We start from the raw sequence: 18,309 nt of genomic DNA, 5'->3' as shown, positions 1-18,309 counted from the left end.
TGTCACCAACAAAGAACTAGATCCATTGCGTTCGTTGTTGGTGAGAGAATTGGGTACAAGGGGCTTCTGGATTCCTGCCAAAAGCCTTTTCAAATATTCTCCATAGACACATTTGCCAATTATATTGTATAGCATACAAATTAGATAGTCTCCTTCTGCAGATACATCAGAAGGATCAAGAGCCACCCAACCATAGTGCTACATGTAGCTGGAGTTTGGGATAGGATCCAGGCTAACACATTGGAGGATTTAGGAAAAGGAAGACAAAAATGACGACTAAGGAAAAAATATTCCACTTAATGAGCAGCTATACTAGGATAGTATACCATGAAAGCCTTCGACAACACAATATACCAGGATACTTTTTGTTTTGAGAGGCCTCTGTTGCCTTTCACTTTCTACAAACAGCACACACTTGTGGTATCATGCTGAAGATTTTATTATTTATTATCATAATACAGTTTTGCTTTTTTCCATCACTGTTTGCAAACTGCTTTGAATATATTCTAAGAATAGTAGGATAATTCTTAAAGGTTTTCATTGAGACTCAGCTTATCTTTCTTTGAAAACCCTATCCTAGTTTACCCTACCTTGTTTATGCCCAGCATTTTAAATTTTAATTTTACATTCGGCCTGGCCATAGGTTTTTAAATGCTGCATGTTATTGTTATTGTTTATTGCTTGTTGTGTATTTTTGTTTTTGAGTTTTTATTTTAACTGTTTTGTATTGATTATTTGTTATCACTTTTGTTTATTGATGTGCGGTGGGCTTGGCCTCATGTAAGCCGCACCGAGTCCCTTGGGGAGATGGTAGTGGGGTACAAATAAAGTTGTTGTTGTTGTTGTTATTATTATTATTATTATTATTGGGCCCTTTACATTTGTAGAGGTTGGGCCAAAAGTCACAAAGGCATCTGATGTTTTAATATCATTTTTGTAAACGTTTTTTAAAAGACTTTGTGAAGTAATGTAATATTGTATATGATGTTATAGCAGTGTAAATTAAAAACAAAAACAAAAAAGAAGTTATTACAGATTGAAACCAGTTTGTGCCTGTTTGCCCACTCCATTTATTGTACATTGCCAATGCCATCACTGTGTTGTCGAAGGCTTTCATAAGCGGAATCACTGGGTTGCTGTGAGTTTTCCAGGCTGTATGGCCATGTTCCAGACCTCACAACCTTTGAGGATGCCTGCCATATATGTGGGTGAAATGTCAGGAGAGAATTCTTCTGGAACATGGCCATACAGCCCGGAAAACTCACAGCAACCCAATGCCATCACTACTCTAATCTGTAGACAACTATCTAACACTGGATTGTTTCTGACCTAGAACATCTCATATTTACACTCTTAGGCTCGTTGTTGTCGTTTTAATTCTTCTGGTGGCCTATAGTTTTTAGAAGGTGATACTTCAACATGAAAATTCTTTGAAGTTTGAAAAGTGGTATTTTGAAAATATTCCTTAAGGAGTACCATGAACTCTACATCCTTCTTCTACTTATAGGTCTGTTTTGGAAACAGGTTTTTGGATGGTATCTGCTGTAATAGGGGGATAAAAGCTTTCAGTACTAGAGGCAAACAAGATGTAGCCTGCAGCAGAAAGCTTGCATAAATCGCACGGATCTCTCCATACTGAATGCATGGCACTATGTAACTTTGGCCACAGTATCATATAGATGGGCAAAACACTTACTACTAGACAATGTTCACATTCATCTTAATTTAAGAAACCCTTCAACTACTGAATTGGAAAAAAATATTAAATTATTTGGTCCAAAAATTGAATGACAGACAAGCTATCGGCACCTTGCCAAACTTAAAAAGTCAAAACAATAAATAAATATTTGATATAAAATTATCTTTGCTTAATATATTTGTTTCTCCTTCATAAGATAGCCAGCCTGGGCTTACTTTCAGAGCTGAGCAGTGTATAGGGCTAGACGATGTGGGGAAAGGGCTTGGGTTTTGGGCAGAGAGAAAAGAAACCAGAAAGTGAAGTTGCCTCTGACTTATCAATATTCTTTAAGGGCAGGATTATAAGAAAAGAAAGAAAAAAAAAACAACTCCAAATACACACTTAGAAAAAAAAGGGGGCTATAGCAGAAACAGAAGCCAACGAAATACAGGTTGCAAACAATATACAGTGCAGATTATAAACTGAACATTCAGTTCTTATAAGACCGTAAACTTAGAAGTCCTCCAGATGAGAAGAAAAGTCTCTCAAAGTTCCAGGATTCGTTCCGGTACAAAACCAATTCTATTTTGGACATCAACGTGTTTTCTTCATCCCAAAGTATTTCCAGGGAATTTTGTATTCCTAGTTCCCAGATCCATTGCAAGTAATTCAGCATTTTCTGAAATAAAGTGGCTGTCTATTTGTATTATTTCAGGGCCCTCCCACACAGCCATATAACCCAGAATATCAAAACAGAAAATCCCACAATATCTACTTTGAACTAGGTTATGTGAGTCCACACTGCCATATATTACAGTTCAAAGCAGATATTGTGGGATTTTCTGCCTTGATATTCTGGGTTATATGGCTGTGTGGAAGGGCCCTAAGACAGTCACCACCAATAAAGATGGCTACCTAAAATTGTCACCATCAAGTTATTGTTTCCAGGACACAGAATCATCATAACAGTATGTTTTGCACCAAAACAAAATGATCCAAATCCTTAACTAGAGTACTATCGATAGAGTACCTTAGAACTCTGACCATAATACCTGAATAATAATCATATAGAAGGGGGATTGGAAACCGGTAAACAATAATATCTGAAATATTGCAGAAGTCTAGATGTAACACATAATCGGTTGGAGGGGGGAAAGGAAGGCATGGGGGATTGATGGAAACCTGGGAATATACAGCTAAAATCAAAACAAGGAACTGGAAATTTCTTGTATTTCCAAAGACATTTTTTCCCTTCTGGATGAGCCCACAATCAGGAATAGAATAACAATATTGTGGTAAAACTAATATACAAACATCTTCAGATTCCATATCATCTTCTTTTTTTTCATTCACAGTTAAAATAATAATAATAATAATAACAACAATAACAATAATAAATATACAATATCATCACATAAAATGTACAGGCAACATTCATCCATCACTTATTTATATCCCACCTTTCATCCAAAAGCGAGAACCATCATCCCAGAGGGTAACAAATGGCTAATAATATCAACACTATGTTATGTAATCTGTAAAGTTGTTTTGCAACACGTTAATTATAGCTACATTTAACTTTTGTGCCCCTTATCAAAGCTGCTGCTTTGCAAGTGAAGGATGGCCTCTATTTGCAGTTGGTAACATGGACCTATTTTTATCTTATCTGTTATGAATGTTGTGGTATGCAAGCTCTGTTGAATGGTCTTCTGTATGCGATATATCCATTTTTACCATGAATGTGCATTTGGGGGGGGGGGGGGGGGGGTTACATGAATTTTAGTTCATGTGAGATAGCACCAAGGCTATGAGAATGGCTATAAACAACGTGAGCAACCTCCATCCAGAGATGGTGCTAGATGGTTGGTGTTTAATGAGGCATCTACACCATAGAATTAACACAGTTTGACACCTCTTTCACTGCCATGACTCAACACTGTAGAATCCTGGGAGTTGTACTTTGGCGAGGCAATCAAACTCTTTGACAGAGAAGGCCAAGGACCTTGTAAAACTATGGTTCCCATGATTCCATAGTATTGAGTCGTAACTGTTAAAGTGGTGTCAAACTGTATTAATTCTACAGTATAGATGCAGCCTGTGAAGGAGATGAAGGGAGCCAAACATAGCTCAAGGAAGAACTGCCAAATAAAAACCAGAGGCACGTCTCTGTAAGATGCCCAGATAGGGAAATGCTGTAGATAGGAGGCAGGAAGGACTGTAATAGAGACAGTCATTGCGGACTAGTGACTCTGGTTTTGGGAAGCTGTGAGTGAACAGAAACTCAGCAGCAGTCTTACGTTGTGTCTTTAAAAACTGGCTGCATTTATCAACCCTGAGTAAGAACCAGGTCAAACCTAGCACAATGAGCCCACCAATGAACACAGCTATTGGTCCACATGTAGAGCATTACATAAGTTCCAAGTATGTAATCCAGGGAGGGAGCAAATGGGAAACTACAAGGCTAATCTAGGAGAAGGAATCTGTCACAGGATCCGACTCCCTTTCCTCCTCTGCTCCCTGTTGTGGGCCAGATACCTGTGATGTTCATGTATTGTCACAGCAGTTCTGTGCCATCAGGAGAACCCTTGTGAACTAGCAAAGACAGTGCATTTACAATACCACTATTCTTGCATTTCCTTAAGGTAGGACCCCTGATGGCACAATGTGCTGGCAGGACTGCTGACCAAAAGGATGGTAGTTCGAATCAGGGGAGCGGGGTGAGCTCCTATCTGTCAGCTCCAACTTCTCAGGTGGAGACATGAGAGAAGCCTCCCACAAGATGGTAAAATATCCATGCATCCCCTGGGCAACATCCTTGCAGACGGCCAATTTTCTCACACCAGAATCTTACTCTCCCTCTCAGGCTCTTTTTGGGAGGGCTCCACTCCACGAAACACAAAGAAACAGTCCACAGTTAGTTCGGGTTATTGGAAGTACAGAAACGATTTCAGAACTGCTATAGCTGCAACAGCACGGAAGAACGATAGGAGCAGAGATGTGCTGCTTCTATTTTGTTTGTAGCTGCAAAATCTGAAGTGGAAGAACTTTTAAGAATATGACTGGACAATTAACCAGATGCTTGAGGAAGTTGCACAATTGCTTTTGGAGCAATCTGGATTGTGATTCGAGCTTCCCTTGAACTTGACCTGACTTCTGAAATCCACAGTCATGGAAAACTAGAGGAAAAGGGGAGGAGCAATGCTCTAATTTGGCTAAGACCATTGCCACTCTGTAGCTACACACCTGGCTAAAACTAATCCTAGTTTCTGTAGAAATGTATAGTTGCATATAAAATATGTACATCGGAGGTGGGGTGTGTGTGTCTCCAACCACAGCAGGTACTCGCTTCCATGAGCATTACAGGAAACAAATAAATTAGCATTTCCTCTTACCAATGTAAATATCCCTTATCCGTACCCAGGCTAAACCCACTATGACATTTCCGGGCTCTCTAAAATGTAATGTATCACAATTCAATGCTTCTTTGGTATTGACCTATTATGGGACATGTAAATATATGGGCATAACAAGGTCACTTCCCATGTTAATTAACTGGCAGCAGGAAATAACCAGAGGGAAGGCATGCAGTTTAGGAAAGGCCTAATCACTGCTGCATAAAATTACTGCTGCACGATAAAGGGATGTGACAAATCAAATTTACATCCATCCATTTCATTATGTGCAATTTGGAAAAGGAATGAGTTACAGGTAAACAAACAAAATAAACCTATCCTACTCTGGACCAATTAAGATTTATGGGTTTCAGGGGGGAGTACATACAAAAGAAATTACAAGGCAGCTGAGCTGGTATTTCGTATTAGAAACCAGTGTTACCTTACCTATGTGACTAGAGAATGGAGACAAACTGAATTACACATTAGATGTGTTTTGGAATATTGTCGTTTTCAAAGGGGGGGATTGGATACATAGAACTCTGATCATCAGGCAACCTCTAAAACTAGTTTAAAACATCAAAAGGGCTTGTGGGTAAAGAAGGAAGAATCTCTGCATTGTATCAACATACAATAACTATACACAGCACCAAAATATACCAAACCATCAAAGCATTGCCTTGTTACCAGTAGTGCTCTGCTTCATATCCAGCATGAAATGAATACTATTTCACATACAGATGCTCCTTTTGTGCTAATGGGGGAACCAACATATTACAGTGAATTTTAAAAAAATGTCCGTACATCCAGGATTGAAAGACGGACATAAATATTGAAACAAATTTTGACACAGGTGCTCCTCCTTTTATTGCTGATAGTTTCCATACTGGCCCTGTTAAGAAACATTGAGAGAGAGGGGGAGAGAATAAATATAATCATTTTTTTCCAAATATATAGGAGTTAAATTCAATTGTTCAATTAGAAGAGATCCACTGAATCAACAGCTGAATTGGTGAGGTCACACCTATGTAAATTACACTGAATTGATTAGCCTACCCTAGACAGCATTAGCTTTTATTCTAATCCTCTGCATATTATCATTCCAGCTACATTAATTTTGCATATAAGCTTTATCCTGGTCTTCTCCATCAAGGGATCCAGGAAGAAACGAAATGATGATTGTAAAAGTTGCAATCCAATCCATTTCTACCTCTGGGTTCATCTTTCTCTTTCTATAAACATCAAAGTATGTACCCGTATATACTTGAGTATAAGGCGACCCAAATATAAGCTGTGGCACCTAGTTTTACCACAAAAAACTAGGAAAACATATTGACTTGAGTGTAAGCTGAGGATGGGAAGTGAAGGAATTTCAAAATAAAAATAGATACCAATAAAATTACATTAATTGAGGCATCAGTAGGTTAAATGTTTTCGAATATTTACATAAAACTGTAATTTAAGATAAGACTGTCCAACTCTGATCAAACCATTATTCTAACCTTCTTTGATGTAAATGTACTTATGTATCCTTCCAATAATAATGAAGAGAGTAAAATAATAAATGTAACAAAAATAATAATAGAGTAAAATAATGGAGATGTAATAATGACAATAATAAATAGAGTAAAATAATAATTTATAATAACAATAATAAAGTAAAATAATAAATGTAACAAAATAATAATAGAGTAAAATAATATAAATGTAATAATAACAATAATAGAATAAAATAATAAATGTAATAAAAATAATAATAACAGAGTAAAATAATAAATAACCTTGACTTGAGTATAAGCCAAGAGGGCCCTTTTCAGCCTTCAAAAGGCTGAAAAACTCAGCTTATACTCGCGTTTATATGGTATGTTTGTTTGTACCACAAAGATAGTTGCTAGGTGAAGTGGCTCTCTATGATGTCACTGGGAAAGAAAGGGGACATGTGTATGAGGGGAAGGGAGTAAGGAAGGAAAGGGCCACAAAGACAGCCTGCCTACCATTGCCAGTGTTGCAATGGAGACATTGTGAGGTAGGCCTTCTCAGAGCTGGAGAAGGGAGAAAGGGGAAGGGGAAAGGGAAGGGGAAGGGGAAAGGAAGAAACTGCTCTGTGGGGAATCACCATCACAAGTATTTTATATCATATTTCTTCGACTCTAAAACACACTTTCCCTCCCATATATACATCTTACAATTGATGGGATCATAGAATCAAAGAGATGTGGTACTTGTAAGGCAGGGGTGGCAACAGTTCAAGACCAATTGCCTTGGTCCCTCCTTCTGTAGACAGCTGTATCCACCTCTCTGTGTACCAAAATGCAAGTTTTCTCGGATGTACATACACTAATATTTTCTGTGGGCATGTGGGGTTCTTTGGAATACTTAGGATGATCTGTGAATCTGCTCTTTAAAATAGGAATGTGAGGAGATGCAAAACAGGCTTTTGGGGTCACTTGAGATGTATCTCTTGCACTCCACTTCCATCTTTTTAGGGGGTCAGGCATCTTTCCAGCTCACCTGCTCATAGCCATAAGGCCTCTGTTGCTGTGCAGATGGTCCTGTCTGAGAAGCTCTGTAACTCCCATACTGTTGCCCCTGGCCCTGTTGGTAACTGGAATATTGTGATGAAGCTCCTTGGGCAGGACCTGGGAAAATGACAATATTTAGGCAGAACCATGAGAAACAGAGACCACAAAACACACTGATGACACCCTACTTCAATGATGATAGATGTTGCCCAAGTAAATTGTTTTCACAAAAAAAAAAAAATGAATCCACAATTATGTGCAGATTATCAACAAAGCAAAACATGACAGTGCAAGTTTTCTCACCATATCCTTGCTGTTGTCCTGGGTAGCTCTGTTGATTTGGGTATTGCTGCTGTGAATAGGTCTGCTGCTGGGCAGCTCCCTGTTGGTATCCCGCTTGCTGCTGAGTGTATTGGGAATTCCCTAAGGAGAGAAAATCATAATGACCACCACCACCATCATCATCATCATTATTATCCTCATCCCATTTTCTCTCTCTTAAAGGAATGACATTATTTGGTTGTCAATAAAAATGACAGATCCACGTATCATTTTGGGAAAATGGAATTCTCAATAACCTTTTGGAGATTTTATAATCTTTGGAAAGGCATGACCTTGTTAGAAGTCACGATCTTTTAAAAATGGTGCCATAGCCTTCTGGGGAAATGACATTCATGCAAGGCAATTAGGTTTGTCAGCTATTAAATTGATGTACTTAGGCATGTTTTTGAACTGTTAGGGACATAGATATGCCAATGCACAAAAACACATTTATATGTACAGCAGAGTTTCAGAAGTCTCCTTTTTAGTTGCCCAGAAACATCTACTCTCCCTTAAAATATATCTGCCTTTAAATCATGCTCTCAAGAGACAAAAATAAGTAGACTTCTTTAAAAGTAACACAGTTGGTTTACTCACAAACTTCATGTATTCAGCATACAAGTACTTTGCTTATCAATCCAGTTACAAATAGATTTGAAGTAGTTTCCCTGTGTAAGTAACACGGGGCATCTTTCTTATAATCAACAGTCCAAAGTTCTGAGAGTCTAATACGAGTCTCTGTCTAGTCTGAAAGTCTAATAGTCTCTAAGCATACTGTTCCTACATTGAAGTCTAAAGCATACTGTTTCTGCTGGTGTCTGAAAGCAAACCGTTTCTAATATGGAGTCTGAGTCCTGAACAAGCCCAGACCTGAACACATGGTCTGTAGCCCCTCTCACAATAAAGAGTTAAAGAAAAACTGCAAACCAATGCATACACATACAACACAGTAAGCAATCAGAATTATAAACACAACAAATAACTAGTGGAGGCTTGCAACTAAAGAAATAGCAACTATTTCCAGCATATCATCGGTTCACATTCTGGAGCTCCATGCTCTCGTAACCGCTTGTTTCAATTTCGCCAATGTGTTGTACATCAGCAATAGACTGATAATTGTTTTCAATACCTTTTACAGTCACTAGTGCCTCTTTAGTTGATGTTAATAGTATATTTCTGCTGGGTTTATCTCATTTATTCAATTTATCCCATACGAGATTTTAATTTCTAAATTATTATTAAATATTTATATCCTGCTCTTCCTTTAAAGATCTCAAGTAGCGTATAATAAAATCAACACAATCAGCTTAAAACAAGGTAAACAATAAAATGATGTCTTAATTCAAAACCAGAGAATGTGGATCTGTATAAAATAAGTTGGGCACCAAATGTTTTTGTAAACAACCAGGTTTCCACTTGCTGTCAGAATAACAGTAATGCAGCTCCCAGGGAGGGTATCCTGCATCTTTCTATTTTATCTATTGTTGTGAAAGGTAAACAGTGAAGAAAGCTAACCGGAAGAAATCCACACATTTTCAAATATGGTGATAAAGGAGAAAGACCTATAGTCACTGCAAGCTGCTAAAAATACAAATGAATGCGCCCTAGAGAAAATCAAGCTCAAATTCTTAATCAAATCAAATTCTCAATCAATAAACATTATTTTTTAGAAAAAGGATGCGTCAGTTCGATCAAGGAAGCCACAATCTTGACTTTGCAACATTCAAGCAGGGCAGTTGATGGCAGAAGATCTTGGAGCTCTCTCTTTCATAGTGTTGTCAAAGGTTGAACTCAATTTGGCAGCAAATAACATCAACAAATTCCATATCTAATTTTAAATGCCCAGAGGACTATGTTGAGTGGGTGATGTGCATGCTGAAAATATGATAAACTCAATAGACATTGGAAGGAAGTACTATCATCTGGAGAATAAGTAACTGGGAGGTAAATATCCTGATTTTGCCCCCATTTGAGAAACCCTTCTGCCCTGTGTCTCCTTACCGCCTTCATAGTAGTGCTGTGTGGAATCGTCAAATGTTCTGTCATAGCTTTGTTCGGAATAGGATGACTGCTGGTACGCATAGTCCCCGTGGCCTAAAAACAGGAAAGAACAGAACATTAGAAATGGAGATTAAGAAGGAAAGGTATATATGCATTTTAAATGTATGACAATGACTTTAAAACCAAAAGAGAATGTATAAAGTGTGTGTGTGTGTGTGCATATATATATATATATATGGGACAACTATGGCTTTTTTCCGGGAGCCCCTGGTGGCGCAATGGGACTGCGGGCTGAAAGTTAGGGGGTTCAAATCTGGGAACTGGGGTGAGCTCCTGTCTGTCAGCTCCAGCTTCTCATGCAGGGACATGAGAGAAGCTTCCCACAGGATGATAAAACATCCAGGCGCCCCTGGGTAACATCCTTGCAGACGACCAATTTTCTCATATCAGTAACGACTTGCAATTTCTCAAGTTACTCCTGACACAAAAAAGGCTTTTCTGCAAGAATTCTAGAAACTGATGTGTGTGCTCAAGGGCTGAGCACTATGACTGTAGATTTGCCCGGCCCCACCCTATGGAAATGTAGATCCTATTAGAAGAATATGGGGAAAGTATTAAAACTGTTTAGATTTGTAGTGTTAAAAATGACTAAATTGCAATGGGTAAAAAGAGAGAAGTGCTTCATTTCCAAAACAGAGGCAAGAGATAAAACTGCAGGGTAAATTTCCTTAATTTTAAAGTTGTAAAAGTTCTGCCTGTGAGAAGCAGTCTCCCTCGAAACACTTCTTGGCGAATTAATTTCTTTTTACATTGGTCACCTTTGTTTTCTTGAATATTTATTATAGTTGTTGAAGGCTTTCATGGCTGGAATCTCTGAGTTGCTGTGAGTTTTCCGGGCTGTATGGCCATGTTCCAGAAGTATTCTGTCCTGACGTTTCACCCACATCTATGGCAGGCATCCTCAGAGGTTGAGGGATCTGTTGGAAACTAGGCATGTAAGGTGTATATATCTGTGGAATGTCCAGAGTGGAAGAAAGAACTTTTGTCTGCTTTAGGCAAGTATGAATGTTGCAAATGGTCACCTTGATTTAATGGCCTTGCAGCTTCAAAGCGTGGCTGCTTCCTACCTGGGGGAATCCTTTGTTGGGAGGTGTTACCTGATGTTAACTCTAAAATCAGAGCAGTAAATAAAGAGCAACACTCAAAAAGCAGGGGGATTCCAGACAAGAAACAATCAGGGACAGCTTACAACTCCCAACAAAGGATAGCCCCAGGCAGAAAGCAGCCAGGCGGCAAAAAAAGCCAATGGGATTTTGGCCTGCATCAATAGGAGCATAGTGTCTAGATCTAGGAAAGTAATGCTACCCCTCTATTCTGCTTTGGTTAGACCACACCTGGAATATTGTGTCCAATTCTGGGCACCACAATTCAAGAGAGATATTGACAAGCTGGAATGTGTCCAGAGGAGGGCGACTAAAATGATCAAGGCTCTAAAATGAACAAGCCCTATAAGGAGCGGCTTAAGGAGCTGGGCATGTTGAGCTTGAAGAAGAGAAGGCTGAGGGGAGATATGATAGCTATGTATAAATATGTGAGAGGAAGCCACAGGGAGGAGGGAGCAAGCTTGTTTTCTGCTGCCCTGGAGACTAGGACGCGAAACAATTGCTTCAAACTACAAGAGAGGAGATTCCATCTGAACATGAGGAAGAACTTCCTGACTGTGAGAGCCGTTCAGCAGTGGAACTCTCTGCCCCGGAGTGTGGTGGAGGCTCCTTCTTTGGAAGCTTTTAAACAGACGCTGGATGGCCATCTGTCAGGGGTGATTTGAATGCAATATTCCTGCTTCTTGGCAGGGGGTTGGACTGGATGGCCCATGAGGTCTCTTCCAACTCTTTGATTCTATGATTCTATGAAGCTGCAAGGCCATTAAATGCTAATCAAGGTGACCATCTGCAACATTCATACTTGCCTCAACCAGACAAGAGTTCTTTGTCCCATCCTGGACATTCCACAGATATATAAACCTCACTTGCCTAGTTTCCAACAGACCGCTCAACCTGTGAGGATGCCTGCCATAGATGTGGGTGAAATGTCAGAAAAGAACACTTCTAGAACACGGCTATCTAGCCCGGAAAACTCACAGCAACCCAATTTTATAGCTGTTTGATGCCTCTTGTTGCTTTGCCTTATGCCATCTTCCCCATTCGACAAAACAAAACTATTGTTTTCATTTTGCTTTAATGTCTGTAATATTGATGTCATATTGATGTTGGAAACCGGCCTGAGTCCCTCGATAGAGGTGAGAAGACCGGTATACAAAACTGTTACATAAATAAATAAATAAATACATGCCACGCTTCCTCATAATAGCATAAGAACTGGGATACTCTTTTGAAAATATCTTTTGTGTTGGCAAAAAACTTAATATCTCAGTGTTAGGATAATGGACCTTAAGAGAAACATGGGATAATACTATACAGTTGCTGGCATGACTCCCTAAAAGGTTTTCTCCAGTTTGCCACACTTGCTATTTAATTTTTTAAATTAAAAAAAATACCTTTCACACAAAGGTGAACTGAATGAATGATGTCACATGCATGGTGGCACTTTACAGGCTCCTTCTTGGATGCTTCACCCATCTTTACGAATTGGTTTTTCCCTCATTCAACTACTGTGGCACATGCAATTTGACCTCCTAACAGCTGTGATGTTAACTTTCTAATCTGCTGGAAAATAACCCCTATTATCATCAGTGGCTGTAGTTTCCAGAACAAAAGGCTTAGGAGCATAGGTCTGTGAACGTGTTTCCACTTCCTAATTCCAATCTGGATCCCCAAAACTCTCTTGCACTTCAATGGATTTAGAAACATATGACAGACTGCTCAGCAAATTACCGTCAGGATAATATTGCTGGTTCATGGGCTCTGATGAACTTTGTCCGTGACTGTATTGTTCACTGTAGTATTCCTCCTGGCCCATATACTGCTGAGAGGAGCCTACAAAGCAGAGCAAACGGATCTTAAATCAATCTACAGTGATGTTAAAAAAGAAACAAAAAAAAATAGTTCTTTAAACGCAAATAATTCCCATACACCCTGCTTCTACCTATACCTTGTGTAGAACGTCAAGAATGAGATTCTGGTTTGAGTCTAGTCTCTGTTCTGTACTATCAAAACAACAGCCAGTTTCATGGAGTGCAGGGAGGGAGTGGCCCATGGAATGAATACAGATATAGATATAGCACCGAGACTGTGGCGCAGCTGGCTAGAAGTCAGCTGCATTAAGATCACTACTGACCGAAAGGTCATGAGTTCGAAGCCAACACGGGTCGGAGTGAGCTTCCGACCAATTTGTGTAGCTTGCTGTCAACCTTTGCAGCCCAAAAGACAGTTGCATCTGTCAAGTAGGAAATTTAGGTACCGCTTATGTGGGGAGGCTAATTTAACTAATTTACGAGGCCATAAACATCTCCAGTAAGCATGCAAAGAATGAGGAAGTACTTAATCAGTGTCACAAATGGATGGTGAAGCGACAGCTCCCCTGGTGGCCAGAATACCCTCATGAAAAGCTGGAATATTAAATAGCCTCTGAGTGTCTGTCTATATATGTTGTGTGTCTATGACATTGAATGTTTTCCATGTATATGTACACTGTAATTCGCCCTGAGTCCCCTGCGGGGTGAGAAGGGCGGAATATAAATACTGTAAACAAACAAACAAACAAACAAACAAATAAATAAATAGCCTTTAAGGCTGCTTTTGTGGCCCCTTCTGAGGTCATTTTTCAAAAAGTTTCCACCCACTAATTTTCTTTAAGGGTCAATGAGGTCAGTTTCTATGCATATTTGCCTGCCAGGTCATTTTCAAACCTAGAATGGACTTTTCCAAAAATGTGAAGTGAAAAGGAAGTGGCCCAGAGAAGCATTAAAACATGATTAAATGCCCACCATGCTCCCTAGAGGACAACTGAGGGTAGAAATAGATATTTATGGGATTAAACAGTAGGGGAATTCAGTCCTCCTAGGATTCTTGAAGGCTAATGTGGCCCCCTGGCCTCCCAGTTGCCCACTCCTGTTGTAATGGTTAGGATGTTAGTAAAAAGATAGGGGGGATCCATTTTCAAATCCTTCATGAGCAATGAAACTCACTGAATCACCATTGTCCTATACAGATCTCTGCTTGCTCAAATATATCATCAGTATCATCAGCATCATAGGAGACCCCAGTGGCGCAATGGGTTAAACCCTTTTGCCGGAGTGGGGTAAGCTCCCATCTGTCAGCTCCAGCTTCTCACACGGGGACATGAGAGAAGCCTCCCACAGGATGGTAAAACATCTGGCCATCCCCTGGACAATGTCCTTGCAGACAGCCAATACTGTCACACCAGAAGCGACTTGCAGTTTCTCAAGTCTCTCCTGATACGGGGGGGGGGGGGGGGGGAAGCATCATCACTATCACTACTACCCAAGACTATAGGGCAAAGTTGTATTTGAGATGAAGATATGTCCATAAGCTGTGTTTACTCCCTCACTTCTCAAAGCTTCTCATTCTAGGACGGCATTCCAAACTTTATTTAATTGCAGACAAGCACCATATAGGGCTTCGTATATACATGCAGTGAATGTGGGTTTGCTTTATCCTGCTTTGGAATGCATGGTACACTCTTAAAGATCCTAAATTATAGACATATCCATGACAACATAAACAATTTTATCCCTCAAAAAAAAAAACCAAACAAAAGCTTGCAAGGAGCTTATCATTTAGTCTACTTCATAGAGGTGTTAGAATAAAATCAGTGGGAACCAAATTATTAGTTAACTTAGTTAAGTATTTTCCTGTGGAATTAACCTAATGTCATCTGAATAAATTACAGAATGTACATGTCTTTGGCTCAAATCCAAAACTTCAGACTTTCCAACATCTTGTTTAGTCTATAAAACGGGGAAAAAACTTGCTAACCCTCTAATAGGGGACAACTTTTATAATAAAAAACACCTGCTAACACTATAAGGGACGAGATTTCTCACCCTTAAATAAGGGGAGATTCTACAATAAAAGGCATCTGGCAACCCTACAGTACCATAGCTCTTTCTTTCCAACCAACTGCAACAAGAATTCATCTTCTGTCTCTTCTGCTGATTACATCCCAAATGCAAACTGCTCTCCCTTTTCTGGCATGCACATAAAGAACATGCTGACAGACCCTTCCACACCACCTTCGTTTCCCAAAGGCAATTTTACTACTCCTTGTACATTGCTTCAGGGTGGGAGAATTTAGTAGCCAAGTAACCCCTGTTACTTCTCTGGAATCAGAAGCAAGGAAGTCAGGATTGCAGCTGCTATGGCAGGAAATGAGAAGGAACAGAGAAAGGGGGAGAGAGAAAGAAGTACGCCAAAGCACAAATAATCCTGGTCATGTATAAAGTTGCATTTTGCCACCCAGCATGAATAAAAAAATATGGGTCTAGGAATGGTAATACGGGTAAAGATGCATACCGATTAAGGCTAAAATTTTGTACTTTGGTAAATGTACATTGAAGGATGCAGGCTGATTTCTCTTTTGGGGAATAAGACCTATTAAACGTAGTGCGGTTTACTTCCAAGTGAACATGTTTAGGATTATGCTGTAACTTTTCTTTGTTTTATGAAGATATGATCCAGGAGAAGACATCTAAGCTCTGAAATTTTGGTCCAAGAAACTGTGAAGCAGGGAGGCCAATATGGATGCGATCAAGGTGCTGTAAGAGAGCTGCTCCAAGTCATTTCTCCAGTGTGGTTCTCTTTGTCCACTTGCCTCTACTCTAGAGTTATTATTCAACCCAGAAGTAAAAAAGGTAAATGTTAACTACTATTCCACAATGAAATGTTTTTGATCCCTTTTCCTAGACACTTTTCCACAGAAAAATCCTAGATGGAAACTAAACTGCAAAAATCCTGTCTCTATGACAGGAAAACTGCAAAATTCCTGTCTCATAGCTGCAATCCAGCACTGCTCAGACAGTATTAAGGTGTTACCTTGCTGTGAAGGTCGGTAGGGGCCCATCGGCCGCTGTCCCATCATGCTGTTGCCTTGGTTACTCTGACTCATCATTGCAATGGAAGACTGCCCTTGGTAATGCTGGGTTCCTGCTTGCGCAGAATTGTAATGCGACGTTGCCGCTTGCTGGTGCATCATGGACACTGTAATGTACACAAGTGCATACGATGACCCTCAAATTCTACATCCATATCTGAGGGGGATAAGGTGTGACCCATAGATATGCAACCTACCCAAGACTCAGAAACTGTCAACAATTCTTTGGCCCCCATTTGTCACCTAGGTATAGTTGAGGACACTTTTGACATGTTTTTGGGAATTATCCAGGCCAAGTTAATATCAGAAGCCTTTTTCAAAACAGAAGGTAAAGAATAAGTGACCGACAATCACTTCCTGTTAGAAAAGCTCTCTCCTGGACCTATAATAATTTAAGGTAGTGGTTCTCAACCTGTGGATCCCCAGATGTTTTGGCCTTCAACTCCCAGAAATCCTAACAGCTGGTAAACTAACTGAGATTTCTAGAAGTTGTAGGCCAAAACACCTTTGGACCCAAAGGTTGACAACCACTGATCTAAGGGAACCAAAATGCCTACCTAGGAAATCATGAAGCCCACAGACTGCACATAGCAATCAAGACTATCTTCGAATTCCTGGTTTGCTTTTAGATATGTCAGCTTACTGAATAAATGGGAAAAGGAGGGATGCCCCTCCCAAAAGGCAAATTAGCTCCATGAGTGGCAATTCATCTCTAAAATAAGATGAAGGGTCTCCCTTTAAGGAAGGAGTGTTAATTGGACACCCTCCAGATACTGATCAACTATAACACTCAGCAGAACTAGAAAATAATATAAGCTATAATGAATGCTAAGGACTACAGCTCAGCAACATCTAGATCAGTGGTTCTCAACCTGTGGGTCCCCAGATGTTTTGGCCTATAACTCCCAGAAATCCCAGCCAGTTTACCAGCTGTTAGGATTTCTGAGAGTTGAAGGCCCAAGCATCTGGGGACCCACAGGTTGAGAATCACTGATCTAGATGGTCACATAATTCTCACTCCTGCTTTAGGATCACGTCTGGATTTTAAAATGCATATGGGAAGGATGCAACCTGCAGAAAGTCATAGTGGACAAAACTAGCTCCCAGAACTCTGTCTTACAGCCATTAATCTTTAAAAACCCCATGTGTGTATTCCACCTCAATTTATTTCCCTTTTCTCTGTTTATTTTTATATATACTGTAAGCCCCACAGTGCTGAGAGAACTCTAAAAAGAGATGTTCTCAACTAATGAATCATTAAGGCCAAAACCAAGCAACCTCAGAGTTGCACAAGAACGGCAGCCCAATTCTGAATTCGCTTCCCTAAGCACTTACACCTTACACAATTATAGCATTATGATCCCATACCATAGTTCCATCCTATGGAACCCACAGAGGAATGTTGAAAATTCTCAGCCAGAAAACTCGAATGCCTTGTCAGACTACACACTCCCGGATTCTACAGCCATGGCTGCAGAAGTGGACTCATAGTGCTATGTCAACTGTGGCGTGTGAAATAACCTCTTTCTTCAAGCTACCTCCTCAGCCCTCGATGAGTAATAAGTGCTCCCAAGTCCAACAAAGCTGCGATGCTTTATACAAATGACATATTTTTCCAAGAACAAGAAGACCTAGGCAATCATACCTGGGTTGGACTGCATGTTGATATTTGTCCGTGAGACGTAGTTGCCTATTGACCCTTGGCCTTGCATTGGTACATTCTGAGAAGCAGGCACCGTATGGCTATAGCCGGGCCCAGTTCCGTGGCTGCTGACAGTCATGCTCAGGGAAGTCGTGGGCATTGTGTTCTGGCCTGACTGTTGCATAGACACATGATTGGGACCTGCACAGAAAGCAAAGAGGAAATGACAACAAGAAATGATGCCACTGAAGACTATTCAGACTTCACCTTCCTTTAGTCTTGAACAGGAAGGGCATGAGGTAGGATTAGGGTACCTACTCACACGGCCCTTGAGGATTCTGACCCAAATAAGAAATCTTCCTTCAGTCCTCAAATTTCTAGCACAGCAGTGAGACGCCAAAAATAGTTCACACTTAGAACTCTAACATTTGCTGTGCCTGCAGTCTCTTGGGAACTTCTGTCCCTTTTCTTATAATACCTAAAATTTATTTCTGAATGTTTTACTGAAGTTTTAAGTTACTGCAAAGCTCGACATTTGGAAATTGAAGGTGAATTTCATGTGGAAGCAGATTCTGACTCCAGACAATATATTTTCTGGAGCAATAATAATAATAACACATTTTTATTTATACCCTGCCTCCTCTCCTGGAAGGGACTCAGGATGGCTTACAACAATTAGAA

General features: G+C 39.9%; 1 protein-coding gene across 1 annotated transcript in view; it reads right to left on the bottom strand.

Moving 5' to 3' along the window:
* Positions 1–3,435: 3,435 nt before the first annotated feature.
* Positions 3,436–18,309, bottom strand: part of SS18L1 (SS18L1 subunit of BAF chromatin remodeling complex) — a 38,836-nt gene continuing 23,962 nt past the window's right edge. Inside the window, exons 5-11 of the mRNA XM_067468217.1 lie at positions 17,632–17,829; positions 15,929–16,093; positions 12,809–12,910; positions 9,915–10,007; positions 7,896–8,015; positions 7,582–7,709; positions 3,436–5,962 (exon numbers count right to left, since the gene is read on the bottom strand). Of these exons, the coding sequence (XP_067324318.1) occupies positions 5,936–5,962; positions 7,582–7,709; positions 7,896–8,015; positions 9,915–10,007; positions 12,809–12,910; positions 15,929–16,093; positions 17,632–17,829 (833 nt within the window). The 3' untranslated portion in view covers positions 3,436–5,935. The remainder of the gene's footprint in view (positions 5,963–7,581; positions 7,710–7,895; positions 8,016–9,914; positions 10,008–12,808; positions 12,911–15,928; positions 16,094–17,631; positions 17,830–18,309) is intronic.

Source organism: Anolis sagrei, chromosome 4 (assembly GCF_037176765.1).
Source record: "Anolis sagrei isolate rAnoSag1 chromosome 4, rAnoSag1.mat, whole genome shotgun sequence".
In the NCBI taxonomy this organism is placed as follows: domain Eukaryota; kingdom Metazoa; phylum Chordata; class Lepidosauria; order Squamata; family Dactyloidae; genus Anolis; species Anolis sagrei.
This window is presented reverse-complemented; position numbering and strand designations above follow the sequence as displayed.